Source organism: Augochlora pura, chromosome 8 (genome assembly GCF_028453695.1).
Source record: "Augochlora pura isolate Apur16 chromosome 8, APUR_v2.2.1, whole genome shotgun sequence".
In the NCBI taxonomy this organism is placed as follows: Eukaryota; Metazoa; Arthropoda; class Insecta; order Hymenoptera; family Halictidae; genus Augochlora; species Augochlora pura.
In genome coordinates, this window is record NC_135779.1 from 2,843,944 (window position 1) to 2,861,962 (window position 18,019).

At 50.0% G+C, this 18,019-nt stretch overlaps 2 protein-coding genes across 5 annotated transcripts in view; one reads left to right on the forward strand and one right to left on the reverse strand.

The window, feature by feature from the left end:
• The window catches only part of LOC144474456 (sperm flagellar protein 2), a 5,910-nt gene extending 850 nt beyond the window's left edge, over positions 1–5,060 (forward strand). The window contains 7 exon segments of the mRNA XM_078189300.1: positions 121–298; positions 526–2,109; positions 2,539–2,922; positions 3,387–4,005; positions 4,235–4,432; positions 4,434–4,759; positions 5,048–5,060. Coding sequence (XP_078045426.1) covers positions 121–298; positions 526–2,109; positions 2,539–2,922; positions 3,387–4,005; positions 4,235–4,432; positions 4,434–4,759; positions 5,048–5,060 — 3,302 coding nt within the window.
• A 77-nt stretch (positions 5,061–5,137) lies between these two features.
• LOC144474143 (beta-1,4-N-acetylgalactosaminyltransferase bre-4) overlaps positions 5,138–18,019 on the reverse strand; it is a 52,073-nt gene continuing 39,191 nt past the window's right edge. For all 4 annotated transcript variants that reach the window (XM_078188721.1, XM_078188722.1, XM_078188724.1 and 1 more), the window contains exons 2-7: positions 16,579–17,044; positions 12,648–12,916; positions 11,706–11,948; positions 8,702–8,885; positions 8,361–8,579; positions 5,138–7,991 (exon numbers count right to left, since the gene is read on the reverse strand). In XM_078188721.1, coding sequence (XP_078044847.1) covers positions 7,853–7,991; positions 8,361–8,579; positions 8,702–8,885; positions 11,706–11,948; positions 12,648–12,916; positions 16,579–16,733 — 1,209 coding nt within the window. In that variant the 5' untranslated portion in view covers positions 16,734–17,044 and the 3' untranslated portion in view covers positions 5,138–7,852. The remainder of the gene's footprint in view (positions 7,992–8,360; positions 8,580–8,701; positions 8,886–11,705; positions 11,949–12,647; positions 12,917–16,578; positions 17,045–18,019) is intronic.

Sequence of the window (18,019 nt, forward strand, 5' to 3'; positions counted from 1 at the left end):
GAAACTCATGTTCTCCTGATACAAAAATCCGAAATTTTGTAAGGTAATTTTTCGAAGTTTTTCCTGAAGAATACCTCCTCGAAACTCATGATCTCCTGATACAAAAATCCGAAATTTTAGAAGGTAATTTTTCGAAGTTGTTCCTGAAGAATACCTTCTCGAAACTCTGGATGGACGGCGGACGGACGGATGGACGGATGGACGGATGGACGGATGGACGGATGGACGGATGGATGGATGGACGGATGGATGGATGGATGGATGGAGTCACGAATGACTCCGGCATAGGAAACGGAGGGTTAAAGAAGACAATACGGGATACAAAAATTGTCTGGTACTATTAGGAAAATTATTAAGTACGGGTAAGTGCTAATTGTCGCAGCATGAAAGGAGCGATGGTGCAAGGGATTAATAATATTCGCGTGTTTAATAGATCTTTGTATCACGAGTCTGACTCGTTATTATAGCGCAAGGGGCTAACTTCTCTCATTCGACGCTGTTCTGATCCGCCGTCGTTCCTTTCAGACAGTCGAGACTGGTGCCAACGCCGATCAAGCGAATCCGCGACATCCCCACGCCGACGTTCGCCAAGCTGTTCGTCCGAGTGGCGCAGAAGCCGATGGACTTCGAGATCGTGGAGCGTTCGTTCGAAACGCTGTCCGAGAACGCGCCGTCCGTCGACAAGTTCTACGCCTCGCGGAAGATCGGCTACTTCCTCTACTACAGCAACCTGGACGAGACCACGCTGAAGAAGCTGGTGAGACTGATCATCGGGGAGCCGTTGCAGAGCAAGAACTCCGACGAGCTGTTCGGAGAAATCCAGAAGGCGTACGAGAAGGTCAAGTCGCGGAGCACCGGCTCGAAGGCGCCGGTGGTCAGACGGATGATCACCGACACGCTGGAGGACACCGCGGACTCGCTGAACGACTACGAGATAGAGATGGACAGGGAGGGGGAGGGCGGCCAGGACTACGACTTCCTGGAGACTAGTCGACCGGCGAAGCCAGGCGAGCCGCATTGGGAGTGGGTCGATCTTCCTCTGCCGTCCTCTTCCTTCGTTCAGGTGCTGGCTAGCCTATGGGAGGGCCTGGAGGAGACGTATCTCGAGGACCTGAAGGAGCTGCTGTTCCTGAAGAGCGTGCACACGTCCGGCATCGTACCGTACAAGGGCAATCTCGAGAAGAACTTGAGGGAGTTCATAAAGCGTCCGGACAACAAGCAGGACCTGCTGAACGACTTTCACCTGGCGTTCAACGACCTCGACGATGACGCCAGACACGACTCGGACGTGAAGTGCGAGATGCACCGGCGCCTCGCCGACTTCCAGGCTGCTCTTTGGGAGATGTGCGACAAGAGGAAGCAGGAGGCGGAGCGGGAGCGCGTGAGGTTCATCGACGACGAGTGGACCGTCTACGAGTCCACGGTCCTCTTCGACGTCTACGTCGGCATCATCCAAACGGAGCTGGACCGGTGCGTCGACACCGTGCACACGATTCTCGATTACTATGCCGGCATGTCCGGCAAGGCAATGCTGGACCCGCGGTTTCCGAAAATCGTCCTCAACCAAACGCAGATGATCATCGGTCTGCCGCCGCAGGAAGAGTTCTCGAAACCAACCGTGGAGAAGCCGACTGAAAAAAAGACTCCCAAGAAGGCCAAGGCCAAGTCGGACTCCGCGAAGACGTCCGCCATAGTCCCTCTGCGCGTCAATCCGCCCGTGCTCGACACCAAGTTGTTGCAACAGCAGATCCGCGAGCTTCTGGTCAACAAAGACGAGGCGGCGCGGGACCTGCAGGAGTTAGAGATCGTCAAGGCGATAGAGAGGAACGTTCAGTACGCGAAGGGCATCGCCGACGAGATCTCCGCGATGATCGACCGCGTAACCCACGTCCAGGGTGAATTGCGAGAATCTAAGAACGTGCCAGTTCTGATGGACACCAGTCGCGAAGCGGATCTTGCTCTGGAGCGGAAATACGCTACGGATTACGAGATCCAACGGCTGCGCGAGAGGCTGGACGCGATCGGGGCGGCTGCTCAAAACGACTTCGTTTTCCTTCTGCAGACGATGCGCACCGCTTTCCACAAGATCTACGACGACATCTTGGAAAGGTTAATGGAGACCTTCTAATAGATTTTTCAATTATTGTTCTACGCTATCAATGTATTTACACGTTTGCAATTTCAAATTGTGGGGTCGCCGGCAACCCACAGAATCGTCCCAGTATTAACCTCTTGCACTACGATTCGTTTCGCGCTGCGTTGATTATCGCTTATTTATCTTTAATATTTTTAATAATACTACCAAACAATTTTTGTTTATTCTACTGTCTTTATCTACTTCTGTTTCTAGGCTTTGATAGCAGAAGAGTTTATTTTTATTTCAACGTAAAAGAAATTAACAATATCCATATTTAGTAGATCTCGCATGAAATCACGAGTCTGGCTCGTTATTATAATGCAAAGGGGTTAATTAAAATATCTGACATGCGTTCGCTTTAAATTGTTGGATTAATTGACATCGCGTTGCACTCGTTTTAGATACTGGTCGGAGATGAAGAGCGTCAACGACATGGCCACCGTGTTCTGCTTCGCGATCGAGGAGGGCAGGTATCTGGAGAAGGAGATGCTGCTCGATGCTGACCGTTTCATCGTCCGATCGAACGTGCTCGTGAAAGAATTGCCGACGAAGAAGCCGGAAACGTTGAAGGAGACAGAGACGGACACACGGTTCCGCGTAGCACAACTCTGTCGATTGATGGAGGTGTTTAGACGCGTGGCTCCGCACGGGATCATGCCCGAGCGCGCGTTTGTGCTTATTCTTCAAGACCTGGTCGGCCATGGACTGGAGGAGGGCGAGGCGATGGTGCTCCCGTGCTGCTGGTACCGGCTACGACCGGCAGACGTCTGCCTTCTCGTTCGCAGGTTACTATCGTTATCATTGGAGTCTGTAATTAGTCCATTCGCGGATCTCTGACACCCAGGAAAATATGAGAAAGGTTACACGAATCCAAAGCGACAGTTTAGGTGAATTTTTGGATGCGTTAATGTAAGGCTATTTCTAGGAAACTTAGCTTAAATGAAAGCTGGAAGCGCCTTCTTCAAGATAGGGTAAATTAAGTTATAGTAGAATGACGAGATTATTTTTAAAAATTGAATGAATCGACTACTGAATCTTAGTGTTTACAGGATGTGATAGAAAAAGTTGGGATGGATTTTAATATACTTCTCATAGAGATATTTCTATGTAAAAGAGCTTAAATGAATGATGGAAATGTCTACTTTAAAATTGGGTAGATAAAACATTTATAATTGGCTATTACACAATCTAATATTTTGTAAAGAATCTCCTGTTCTGATGCTTGCGATGATCTCGGCGCAATTTTCAGACTGTTCGGGACGACGAGCCACGTCGACTGGCGCGAGTTCCTGATCTACGCGATGGACCTGCCCGTGCCTACCGTCCGGGACATTCTAATCGCCAGAGACCGATTCCGTATCCAAGACGGCGAACTAAAGGAGGTGGTGTCCGTGGACCAGTTCATCTGGACGCCCGTCTGGTTCCTGGAATGCACCGACATACCGAGACGCGCGTTCGAGCTGCTGGTCGACAACTTTCAGTACAACCCCGAGGAATTGTACGAGGAGGAGCTGTTCCGGCTGGAGCGCGACAAGTTCGACATGCACTTGAGCAAACTCAGCGCCGACGATTATTCGGACAAGAACTGCTTGCTCACCGAGGAGACGCTCCGTTTGGTTCTGGCTAAGGAACTACTCTGCAGGATGTACACGATCAGCAGGCGCACCGTCAATTACACCGCCCTATTGTTAGCCTTCTGCAAGGACGAGGACCCGCGCGAAGGGTTCGCGAAAGCTCTGGCCCTCGCAATCGGTACCAGAGTCTGCACTGACGTCGAGCAAGGAGAGAAATACGTTGAAGAACTTTACCAGAGGATGCGTTACCGACACTCCTCGTCGCCAGAGTCCTCCTCCACTGTAGAAGAGCAGGTATATCTTCTGTTAGTCTGACGCGTTTGTTTACGACACGCAGTAATTTTATCGAGCGGTGAAACTAATCGATACGCGTAACAAATTGACAAAATTGAAATATTTTTGGTCGTAGGACTAGTTTTAGAATATCTGTCTCTGCTGACAGGGCGTGGTCCCGGTCTCGGATCTCGATCCTTGTCGTAGACACTAATATGACATACCTGTAACGACTGTAACTTTGTTTCAGAAGAGCGATCCAACCGTCAACGAAATTTCGGAACAAAGAAGCATCACGGTCGACAAAGACTCGATGCTCGAATATTCGATGTACGAGTCGTTCTTCGGCGAGAGCGATTACAAGTTTCGGGCCTCCGATCACGAGTCGGTCGAGTATTGGGTGTCTCTCGACGTTTGTCTCGTAAGGATAACTAAATTGTCGCAGCTGTCTGGTCGCGTTCGAACCGCGTGAAAAATCGTGTTTTCCAGACCACGTTGTACGCGTCGCTGCCAGCTTTCGTCCTGAAACCGGAGCTTCTTGGCAAGCACAAGAACCTGAGAGACGCCTTGACCGAGGTCTACAGCGAACTGAGGGACGACGACCTGGAGGAACAAGAGACCACTGCTCTGGTCCACAGGCTGCTGAATCATCATTTCATGCGGCAGCTTTTGAACAGCACGACCAAGTTCACCGTCAAAAATATGGGAAGTATCATAGAGCAAATTCTGAGAACGAGGCGAAACACGACGGCTTAGACGCTCGATGGTTGCGCAGGTGTGTTTTGTTATATTTGAACTGTAATCTTGCAGTTTACAGCGGACAGCATTGTACTCGTCGAAAGTCTGTTAGCAGGCCGCTTCATCCCTGCGCATTATTCAGTGGATATTTACATTTTGAGTTGATATTAGGTTAGCAATGAAAATTGTGACTCTTCCGAGCAAAACGCAAAACTCTACTGCACCAGAGAGTAGTTCCGTAATTTATAATTAATAATTAATTCAGGAATGAAATTGCTGTACGAAAAAGCCTGAATTATTCATCTTCGATCTCGAATGTCCGTAGAGTAGCGAGGTAAAGTATTTGTTAGTTCAAAAATTGTCCTGAAAGCGAACGATCTGCATGGTTATGACGAAGATGTAGGATGCCGAGGGATAAGCGTTAACAAGATTTATTGTTTCGATACAACACGACTGTAGCTTGTGAAAAATTGTAATTTTCCAGCGTGGTTCAGAGGATATCGTGTATTCTCCGTACGTAGGGATATCTGTCTCCTCGGACCTCTGTTCACTGTTGTACGTTGGAAACGCGAACCCGCCGGGATTTCGTTGTCCTTCTATCGGAGCGTTCTCCGCTTCGAACGGGCGCGTTTCCAGTTTCGGCCTCGTCCGCGTCGGCCGATCGAGCGAGGAAAGACAAGATTGGGATCGTCGATCGAGCGAAACAGACGCGACGATCGAGTCCAACTAAAAAAAGATTCCATCGAAAAAATAACTGCTGCTTTCTTTCGTCGTCGTCCGATCGCCGCCGTCTCGGAGCGTCGTCCGGGAAGCGCGGCGACTCGAACGACGAACGTTGACGGAGCTTCGATTATTCTCCCCGAATGTTTCGCTGGCTTATCACGGCTACCTATGGATATTATCGATTATTCGATAGCGATAGTACATGGTAGATTATCGTTAAAGTAGGTAAGTTGAAATCGATTGGCTCGACATCCGACGACAGGAGGAAAACCGCTCCCTCCTGTCGCCTCGAGGTTCTCCGGGACCTAGAGTGTAATCGCTCGTCTAATCAGACAATCCTCGCCCCGTAGGAAATTGGTCTAACCTTATTGTGCTCGCACTATAGCGCGCTCGCTCTTGGCGCTCGCGTTTTCGGTTCCGCGAGGCTCGTGTCGCCGCAAACAAAGTGCATTTAGTTTCACAGCCCGTACTCTCACCCTTAACGATTTAAGTAATTAAATCCAAACGATCGCAACGCTCACAGATAATTTACGCGTGATATGTTGTGTCTACGTGTTTCTGTATGTGTGTATGTCTGCCTGTGTGTCTCTGCGTGTGAATGCATGCGCGTTCGTGTTCCAACCTTCGACGCTCCCGCGAGCTACAGGCTTTTAGCTTCGCGAGCTGCTCGCGAGGAGCCTGTGCACCGGAGCTTTTGCTACTCTCCTGCCTGGATCTGAGATTCTTGCAAAATTTATACGTGCACTGGCAAGCGTACAAGGGGTAGATTCTACCGTAGGAAATTTTACAAATGCTAAAACGATCATGCTTGTCACCGCAGACGCGTAATCGGCGGGCCTAAAAAATTAGCGAATTTTAGACATTTGTTTCCCAAATACTGTCGGAGTTTATCCGATAACTATTTTCGTGGTTAAAAAGACTTATATTATAGAGTACCGCAGAATTTTTTAGTATCTTTAGGTCCTACAATTTTCGGAAAACAAATTCCGAAAAATCGCTATTCTCTAACTAACTCGCTCGCAACCCCTTACGATAGAGAGTCGTTTAGATCTACAATATTGAGCGATCCGTAGATCCGAGAAATAACAGAAGCCCCGGTGCGCACAGATGTATCGTGTCTGTAACGAATAACTTGTGTGCACGATCCTCGAGGACGTACATACGTATAAAATAGTAACAACGAGAGTTCTCGAGTACGCAGGGTTCCAACGTCGAACGGGTCGCGCAACATGCTTAAGTACCGTCTCCATTGTGCACGGCCGTCATCGGTCGTATAGGAATTTTAAAAAAATAAGCATCCCTCCCTTCGACTCGAGACGTCGACGCAAACTATCGTCGATCTACCCTAATCTACGAGAATGACACTAGCTCCGTTCGCTAGACTGGGCGCCGCGGTTTCTGCGACTTGACAACCATGACTTTGTTACCAAACTGTTTCGAGCAAGAGTTCGAACTCGAGGGTGACTCGATCATCGTCCGCGACGTAATCACGAGCTTATCATAATTACTTCACAGTTTGTCCCAGCTGTAGAATTACTTTACCGACTGCAATTTGAGAACTAGTTAATCGCATTGTTAAAAACGGCGTTAATCCTGCAGTACTGAAAAAAACTCGGAGCGTTTTTGACTTTGTCGGAGACTTTACTAACTGCTCCGTTAGCACTGTTAATAGGCCTGTACATTACGTCGTGGTCGAGGATCGAAGGGTCCCCCGTGTCAGCATTTCGCGCATCTACGATCGCCGAAAGCTCCTGACCTGTACGAATCGCTAGTGTCCGCTTGCCTCGGCGCGCGCGTACCTCTATATGCGCGTGTACATGTACCTGTATATGTATACCTATACGTACAATGTAATATATACCGTTAGTAGTTGGATGCCAGAAAGAATGACCGGGCGTATTCTCCCTGTCCGCTCGACACGCTCGTCCCGTTCTCTATCGAAACTCGCGCGCGACACGCACTCCCCTTTGGCACGTTAGCTCGCACGCTAAATTCTACTCGCTGTGTCTAGCCTATCGTTGCGATAAAAAAATACGAGGAATAAAAATATATCACGTAACAACGCTCCCCTTGTTCGCGGCCGAGTCCCCGACTCGGGCCGCTCGCGAGAGGAGCAAACTCGCCAGGATGTTAATGAGCGGTTCCAACGTTAACGTTACCGGTCGCGACCCGGTCCATCGGGTCGGGACTCGTTCGTACCGAGTACAGGCTCGATCGTCTCCGTCTCGAGACGGTTCCGTTCGGCGCGACAAAGGAAAGGAAAGTCGTTTCGATCGGTTCGCACAGAATTCGATCGATGATCCGCGGCCTGATCGCCGCGAGTTGATGCTTAGGAACCGGGAGCGGATCGCGTCGCAGGAGCGTCGTCTTGCTCGGGTCTCGTCCGCTACCCGATCCACGGGAGCCATCAGCTGGGCTGCGGAGGCGTTAGCTTCACCAGGAGCCACGTGTACAGTTTCGGCTTCTGCTTGTCCACCAGCTCGTATTGCAGATTGGTCAGTCCGTCCGTGGCGAATCGCTTCTTGCCCGTCTTCAGGTACTCGTACCTGAAACCGAGTCGACGGGTTAATATAAGACACGTTAATTGTTGCCAGATTGTAGATTTTACGCATGATTTATAAAAAAATTACTCTATGGTCAAATACAAAACTCTAAAGACATTAGAGAATGTCGAGAATAATTTTTATTATACGTGAGCTATTAAAACAAAGGAAAGAAGATATGGAATGACAAAATCAAATAAAAAATCTTATGGCAGATAAGGGTTCAAAATAAATACAATTAAAAAGAAATAAATTAGAAGAAAGGAAATATAATAAATGTCTGACGAAGAAATGGAAGTTATTTATAAATCGACGTAACATTTTCAATCCTAACGATTCTGTTTTAGAGGAATATGCAGGGGATGTCCTCACCTCTTTGGATTCGCCTTCTCCTTTTTGTGCGTGAGCATCTTGTAGCGTGCAACGTTCGCCGGATACCGAGAGATATGGAGACCGTGGGCCTTTATTCTATTGGCCATGTCGTCGTCTTCGCCGCCCCATCCCCAGAACACGTTGCTGAATCCGTTGACCAGGCGGAAGTGTTCGCGGGACATCGCGGACACGCCGCCGAACAGATCGGCGTACGGCAACCTGAAAAGGACGCGACGTTCGTTTTTTGGCGTTACACGTTTACGAGAAAAGAACGTGTCGCGATCGAATCGACCGCGAATAGCTGACGGGGCAGCATAGCCGACGATACGGCCGCGCGATACCTGTATTTGAACTTGTCAACTGCCACCGACATGTGCCTGGGCTGCTCGGGACAGGTATATAGATTCCTATCGTCCTCCGGAAGTAGGTCGACGTCGTGAAAAATGAAGCAGTCGAAAGGTCGCTCCTTCAAAGCCTCCACGTAGCCGACGTTCATCAGCATCGCGCGGTTGAAGGCGTCGCTGCCTGGAACCCACGTAACCGTTTTCGACCGGTCCAAAATCGCGGGACGTGCTCGCATTTAGGTCGGGGTCGTACGCGCGCTGAGACGACGCGCGTGATCCCGACGGGGGCGAAAGCTTTAGACCGCGTCTCCTGCTTTCGCGGTAATATCAGAGTTTTAACCAGCACAAAGGCAATCCGTATATAATAATTCACGGTTAAATTGACATCGGGGGTCGGGAACTAGCATGAAAATTCTCGCATGTTGGGCGAGGCTTTTTCATCCAAGATGCGATTCTAGCATGCCACGTCTACGTAAGAAAACCAATATAACGAGCGCAGAAACGAGGAGGATGTAAAAAACAAACGCGCCTTTACACAACCAGAAGGCACTGAAAAAAATTTGGTTTTCATTTATCCTTTTAGAATTTCTGTATCAACGGGCAGGTGAGACTCTTCGTGCAACTCCGCTTTAGAAATTTTAATTCAATCGGCTGAACTACTTTAATCTTACGAAATTTTTCCAGGTTTCTGGCGCGGCTTTCGAAATGTAAAAACCATTTAACTACCTCCGGAAGTAGGTCTGGAAAAATTGATCCTGCGCGAGCCGTGCATTCGTTAAAATGTCTCGTCATTCAAGGAGTTGATATTACGTAGCGAGTATACGGAGACGCGTGCTGGTCGTTCTTCTGGTGTTAATGACTGGCTGGCTTGTCATTTAGGCTGTCAGGGATGAGAGGATAACGAAGAAAACCGAGCGCCTTTTTCCTCCCTCGCTCGTCCGCTTTAAAGGCGCACAAGGAGATCGAAGACCGAGACAGGCGGGCTGTTTGAACGCCGACGTTATCGTCTCGACGAGGACCGCGAGAAAAGTGCGAGTAAATTGAATTTGAAAAGTTTCGCCGGCACCGGTCAGAGCGTTTATCGTTGCCTCGCAGGTGCGGACGGACCCCGAGCGGATCCCCGAGGTTCCCGCGGCGCGTTCCGATCGATCGGGGACGCCCCAGGAGTTTCCCGTTAATGCGAAACCGACGATCACCGTGGGGGATAGGTACACCGTCGAGTTACGGTAACGACGAACTAAGAATAACGTTGTTCGATGCTCCCGGCGAACGCATCCGATATTAACGGTACCGCGGCGAGTCCCACGACAGCTGCGGCTAATTGCATCGCATCCGCGCCGCGATCTCAGCCGTCATCCGACTCGCGGATTCTCCTCGAGGGATACGGCGACGCGGTCGTCCGACGTGCGGTTGCACCTCGGCTAACATTCCTCCCCGCTATTCGCACTCTTCCGATCAAAGAGTTATATCGGTACTATCCGAGTCTTTCGGACTTACTCCGGAGTCCCGGCTATTGGATTATGGGAAACTACGACGAAGTTATCTTGTCCGAGGGTGGAAACATTCGACATTCTCAGGACCGTCTTTAGGGGGTAGATGTCTCAATTTCCGTGACGTTAAAGCAACTTTTGCTTCGTTAAAACTGTCACTAAATGCTATAATTTTTATTTAATACGATAAAGATAGTATCTTGTTGTTTCACGCATTTCTCTTTTTATTTGAATTATATTTGAACAATAAACGGTCCAGAGATAGGAAGTTCTACTTTCGGGATTCTAAAGTCAGTCATCGCTGAACATCAGCTCGTTAAATAGCACCGTTAGGTTCTCGTGGAATAAAGACATTTTTCTATGAAAGAGCGCCACAGCGTACATTTAATCCAAAGTCCATTTCCAATAGCGACTAACTCGATCGTTTCGTGAATGCGGCGGTCCATGCTTCTATAGCGAGCCCGGGCTGAATTTGCCGGTTATATTCAAATATTCAAGATGCTGGCAATTATGCAAAGCGAACTATTCGCGATGGCTGACTTTGTGTTTTAATCTCGAGTAGCCGGGGGAAGAAGCTCCGGAGACGGAGAGGAGGAGAGGGGATCGTAGATGGAAATAAGAAAGCGGGATCTGAATTGCAAAGAGGCGGCAGGGCGAAACCGTGTCCAGGCCCGTTTCAAGCAATTAAAGCCGCGTTAAGACACTGTGTCGTGCCGGTGCAACGCGTCCAGAGTCCCGTCCTCGCGGCGCGGCGGCTGCCGGTGCATCGGATGCACCGAGCCGATGCCGCATTGCGGTGACGCGTCGCGTCGCGTCGCGTGGCCCGTCTTCCAACACAGTTCCTCTCCTCGTTCCAACGATTAGGTCGCGTTACGTAAAGGCGCTGCTCCCGCGGACACGCGTGAGATCAACGGCGCGCGTCCGCGTTGGGCTTTCGTTCGCGAGGGGTTCGCGTCGCACGAGCGGGCGGATTCGGCGACCGTCGCGCGATTATGCAACCGGCCCAGCACTCGCGGACCAAAAGCCGGTCGATACTTTGGAAATCGACAACGAAACGACCGGTTCGCCTCGTTCGCGGCACTGCCGGGACTCGGGAAGTTGGCAAGTGGGACGCTACAGAGGGAAAGAGGAATCTCAATGATTCCAGCTTGAATCGATACTTGCTCGAGGAAATTCCATTCGAAATAGACTGCGAAACGATCGGTTGTATCGTTTGCGGCGGGCATCGTTCCGGGACGGGCGGTTCGCGGACGGAACGGCAGGGAGGGAAAAAGGAATCTCGGTTCTCATCGTTGCGATATCTCTTTCGATCGACGGTTCGCCGATGAAATAGACAGTGGAACCATTGACTTCTGTCGTCTGCGGTTAGCATTGCTGGGATCTGGAAAGTTGGTGGACCGAGCACGTGACAGATGTAAAGGAGTTTTTCGCGGCGTTAGTTTCCCTTTCGACGGCTGTAAACGACGGCGGGGAGGGGGGACAAGCTGTAATACGAAAAGTGTGGCTCCCACCTTTCTGCTCGACAATGAATATCTGGTAGTCGATCTGTTGGCGGAGCAACATCGGGTGAAGGTTGTAGAGCAACGCCTGCAGGTGTTGCGGTCGGTCGCGGAACGGTATCACGATAGCAACCCGATGCCTAGCGACACACTCCACCGGGTATCCTCTGCCGCCGGGCTTCACGTCCGCGAAAGCCTTGTCCTTCTCCATCACCGACAGCTCCGGGGGCGATTTGCCGACGGCCAACGGTCCAACTGCGGAAGACAGGGCTGTTCAAACTTCTCGTGGGAAGACTTCGCAGTTTCGTTAAATTAACAAGCGCCGCATGCTCGGCCATTCGGAACCGAATTAGTTCCATAATTGCTGGAGGGTTCGCTAACTATGTATGGCTTCTGATCGAGACAATTGGCGCGGGTCAAAAGCCGTTATGATTACGTGGCTCTAATTGGTTCTCGATCGAGCCTCGGCAACCGTATTCGTTAACAAATTGCCAATCAACGTGGTGGATCTTGTTTAGTCGGTCTTGAACTGGTTACCGCCGTCTAGTATCCTCTTCAGCCGCCAAGACAGTCGGTTTTCAGAAATAAATACTATCTTAATCGGTCGACGGTACGCTGCGACGATCGGTGCTGCTGCATCGGTATTCCCGGCGGCTGCTATTCAGCGATAAAAGCGGCTCGCAGTTACAGCGACGCGATCGAAGGACCAACTTTTGTTCGGAACATTCCTTTGACGGGTTATATTGGAAATAGCCGCGGAGGCGGCCCCGTGTGTACAGAGGAGGAAGACGACGAGAGATGAAATGAAACGATGCTTTTTAAAACGGGACGGGGACGACGACGGGGACGAGGGAAATGAAATTACAGCGGGGAAATGTTGAGACGAGCGGACGAGACAGCGCGGTCGCGACTGACTTCTTTGAGAATCGGTCGGACCGGTCGCCGAGAACTTACCAAGATTCGGAGAGACGAGGGGACACTGTTGCATCGTGGTGCCATTCGTCGAGTTCGTCACCGAGAACTCCTGCGTGCCGGGCAGCTGATACGCGTTTCGTGTGGACTGAGCGGCCTCCAATTTGGAGAAATTCGTGTTGCCCCTGGCGCCGGCCCATTGCAGGCTCGTCGCAGTGGCATTCAGACTGGCCAGTATCAGACTCGGCACGGTCACGGGCCCGTAAATGATCAGACCACGGGAGTGATGCCTGTAGCCGCGATCGGCGTACCTGCGAACAACAGAGACGACGAGAGTCAGCTTCGGCGACAAATAAAAGCCATTGCCAAAAGAGAGAGAGAGTATCTTTGGACTCTTCCTCGGGTTTTATTCTCAGCCCTCTTCGACCGACTTATTTCGGTCACTAAATGCCTATCAACGTGAATTCTAATTAAAGAGAGTTCGCTGGCGGGTCGCTCGAATCAAGCCGAATTGTTTGGGATAACGTAGCTCGAAAATTACGTATAATTCGAACGCGACTACCGAATCTTTCGACAATTTATGTCGCGGTCCAATTCACCGTGAACTCGAAGCTCGAAGTCTACGCTTCGCGATGATTTCCAGCTCCCCCAGAGCTAAGATTTTTTCTCAGCTGAAATCACCGGGCTTCGACGCAGCGTGCAACGGCAAACGCCTCGGACCGGGGTACGCTATCGCCTGTTCGATTGGCAGATTTATGCGAGCGTTTCCTTTAACGATGACGCACAATCGCGGCGTGTGCACCCGTGGGAGTCGCTGCAGGACTTCCGCGAGCCGCCGATCGATCGTTCCGAAGCGAATCGCGAGGCGGATGCCGCGTTATCGGGGCTGGACGCGGCGGGGCGGGATTTGCGGTCCGAAAGGCTCTCCTCCTGGTGGGAATACCGTGGCGCGCGATACGCGACGGGAAGTTTAACATTCCTGGAAACGGCCAGGTGAAATATGGGGGACAATCTCCGCCACGGTGGCATCCGATCGAGAATAACGAGGACGCCGCCGCGAGTGTCGAGCCGGCGCGATTAGCCGCGCAAACGACTCGTAGCTGTTCAAACGACTGGTTGTTTGCATTTACGCGCGGTATCTGCACGCCACCGGTCGTCGCGCAATACGCTGTACAAGCAGAGCCGGTGATCCACTTGTCTTGAACTGTCGCGGATCCCCCGGATCGTCGGCAAATTGCTGTATACTCCAATCAAATTCGGGCAAGTCTAGCTGCTACGAATACCCAGTTGCGTGTTATCTGATTCACGCCGTAAACCAACCTCGTGCCTAATGCCTCGCGTTACGTCTTCGTTCGCACGATCGTACGCTTTTTCCGTTAATCAACGCTTCTTGATAACGGTATAGTATTTTACGAGAGTAAACTTCGTACCAGAGTATAGACAAGTGCTCGCGTACAAACGACCACATGGTTGTACATCACGTGAACTCCCCGTGGATAAAGACATTTCTACGAGCTCCTCTATCTCCTTCCATCGCCGTCGCTGCTACACTTCACCGTATCACCATTAAGATACATCATCGAATAGAGACGCGAGCGTTCTTTTATATTCCACCGTTTCATACGCCCGAAACGAGGGACTACGTGAGACCTTCGCAGAGCCAATATACGACAAACAAACACGCAAACCACTCGCAACGTATAGAGTACATGCCGTAAATTCTCTCCAACTGGCAATCAACTCGTAAATAAAAATAGACAACACGGGCAAACCAGACACGATTATTCGAGCCCTCGCGGCTCGTTTTCATACTTTCCGGTCTCGACGACTATGAAAACGAGACGCAAGGGAAACGCTCAGGGTTACGTCAAGTTATCCATTTTAGTTTACAAGCGGAGGGACACTTGGATTAAAAGCTCTCGTATCGCCGAAAGACTATTGAACTCGGATCGCACTTGAACCGGTTCTCTGCCATTAACCCTTTACAGTTGAGGGCACCGGAGCGGACCTATTGACAATTTATCTTCAATGTCTCCGTTGCGGAGCTCTCCACGATATATTTCGAACGGCTCCGCTCCGGAACTCTCGAATGCGAACAGTTGAGTGTCGCGAACGTTCGGATAGTAGAACAATGATTTAGTTCAAGCATCTCGTTTGATGTTTATTGATTCGTACAGCAAGTAGTTCTGCTTACTCGTCGTCGTAGATAGAGCAGATCGCGTGTAAAACGTATTCGACCAACGAGGAATGCTGATACTGAAAGAGCGGGCGATCAATGCTCTATCGTCCTCGGGAAGGTGCGAGCGTCCCGAACGGTAGAGGCTTTCCAATCGAAGCGAATTAAGCGGAAATCAAATTCATTTCCGTCGTACCGACGAAGGAACCGCGCGCAGAAAGTTTCTCGCTAGCGGTCGCTGGGACTTAATGCGCGGCGCGTGACAGGAAACGACGCAAAACGTCGACAAATAACTGCATCTCGGTTCGCCGCGGTAGGACGTGCCTCGGCGCGCAGCGCCCCTTTCCGCGGCACTCACTCTGCAGCGCAGCGTCTCGTAGCGCAACGGCGAAACGAGCCGCGAGATGTAACAAATTGTTGTCACGCGCCGTTGGCGAAATTTCAAATTAACCGTTGCCGGTTCGGCCGTAAATCCGGCAAAAATGCCGGGAGCGAGACTGGCCCGTTAAACGCGCTACAGTTTTTTAATTAACCCAGCCTCCGTTTCCCGGACTGTATTTGCGAAACGCTCGATCCGTCGCGGTGGATCGCGCCGGTCAGAGAAGGAGAGGCTAAAAATTGCAACGCGATTTCGGCGGTCCGGCCTGCGCAAAGGTCAAAGGATCGTTAGCGACCGCTTCCGCAAACGGACAATCTAAATGACCGCTAACGAAGTAACGAGATCACGTACTCTAGCGGAATGCACGTGCCGCGGCGACGCCGTTGGAATGAATTTTCTCGGGAATTTACTTGGAACCTGCAATCGTCGCTGCGCGTCGGAACGCCACGGCAATTTGCCGCGACGCTCTCGCCGGATTGTTTATCCTCTCGGCGGGGCCGACAATTTGTCTTTTAAAAGTCGCTCCTCGAAAGTTCCGCGCGGATAATCGCGTGCCGTTCCCCTTTATCCTCCGAGCTTCGGCGACGATCGCAGAATTTTCGACGAGCTTTCTTCGCCGCGCCGCGCCGCTTGCCGAGCTGTTCCCGGGATCGTTGATCGATCGCTCGCTCGGAGAAGGCGGTTATTACCGTTAAAACTATCGCGGGAGCTGCTCGAAGAAACGATTCGCAACGACGAGGCTGGACATGGTATTTCAACGATGCGGCCAGGCACGATTCAATTTAAACGTAATCAACGAACTTGCGCGACTCACGGCGGTCTCTTGTTCCACAGAAATGCAATTTTCGTAGGAGCAATGAAATGTTTGTCGCATTATAATACAACCGTGGCGAATTAGTTGCGATAGCCATCGAAATACCTGCTATAACAAAGTTCACGACTTCGCCGTGTAAATATGAATGCGGACATAGCGATGACATCAGGATTGTACGATTTATTCCAGAAGTTGTGAACACGTAAATTCGATAGCGTACATGCGGTGCACATACGGTCAGGATTTATCGTTTATTTCTTCCATTGTTAAAATCGTCGAGAACTACGATATTCGGTCGGAAATTGCTCGAAAATTCGAATTAATTTATCGAGTTATTCGGCATTCACCATGGACAATGTTACAGACGTTGAAATTAAATCGCCATATTAAGTTCAATATTCTGATTACGAGATTCGAGCTAAATAAATAACATTTCTGATATTCGCGAAATATACGGTAGTAGCATTACGATCTGATAAGACACACGACAAGAAGTTATGAATTGCGAACATTTCACGGGTCGGTGCAAAATATAACCCGGCGTCCGATAAAGGATCGAACAATCCGATCGATACGGTGGGCGTTTGCAAAATTGTGAACGTACCTGGTAGCGTTTATGGTGAAAATCGTCTCTATTGAACGGCGATCGATCACGCCGCTAAGTAAATACTGTATGGCGATCAGAGCAAGGACGACGCAAACGATCGCCTTGTAAACGTGGGCACGATGCCACAGTGCCACGGCTGCAGCCGCAGTCATCGCATGTACGAGACACCATAACTCCTTGCTATCGGAGTTTGAAGAGCGCCGTACAGGACGAGGCGCTCCGTGTAGGCTGCCGCCCTCGTCGTCGTCGTCGTCGTCGTCGTTGCTTTTCGGATTCCCGGCTCGGCAATTGTCTTTTTGTCACTTGTCCCCTAGGACCGTTCCCCTAGAACTGCCACCCCCGATGACCCGGAAAATCAAAGTCCAGGCGACGCCGGCCAACAGGAACAAGGTGCAGGTGTCGCGTCTCTGAGAGATAGGCGCATCACCTAATTCCCCCTCGGCACAACCCCGGTCAGTCTATCCTGGAAAACAAGGATGATAGCTCTTGTAAGAATACAGGCCGTTTTGCGGACGATTTATGTAACATCCACGCCGTAGTTTCGCGTTCGCGCGGGTCACGTTTTGGCAACAGAACAATAGGTTCTCTAGAACGCTCGCTGACCTGTGTTTCATTCGCATCCGCATTAGACTTTCGTCGTTCTAAATTATCTTTATATTTACTTTCATTCTCGGAATCGATGTGGGAAGAATCAAATTTTCTTTCGATTCAAAAAACATTAATAACATTTATTTTGCATTAAGAGCCTGACTCGTTGGAGAGTATTCATTATATTATTATTATTAATATTATGTTATTTATTTATTTATTTACGTGTGACATACCTTATTACGGTTCACACATATAGATTAATAAACACGCATAAATAGAATTACTACAAGAAATGTTAAACGATACAGTGGGAGCGCATGTCTGAAGGCACATCGCGAGCAGGAGAAATCGATTGTTTTGTAGCGATGATTAGCAGTTATAAGAGTGACTTATCAGCAGAGAAAATGTAGAACTAGTTCACAGCGAGCAGACAGAAGTATTTATCTTACATAGACCCAGAATTTCAAGGCAAGATATCATTCTGTTGTTTAAGATACACTAGCGATAGGAGGATGCACGAGGTCGCTCCAGTGACCACCGAACGTCGGGAAATCAAAGAAACAGGGCAAACCGAGCTCGACCGGAAGCGCTTCCTTTTTACTTCGAATTCGTATTCAAAGTAAAAAGGAAGCGCGGTAGAAACGTTAAAGCAATCTCGAGTATGATAACGGGCGAAGTTATGCCGCACGTTTCACGTAAAGATGAATGCTCGGGCCGCCGATTAGATACCGCATCCCGTCGTTCGGTTGTTTCTGCTGAATTCCGCACCGTGTATTCTGCACGGAGCGCAGAAACTGGAGAACTTGGTCTTCGGTACAGGGTTAGGTACGCTGTTGCGCGATTTTGT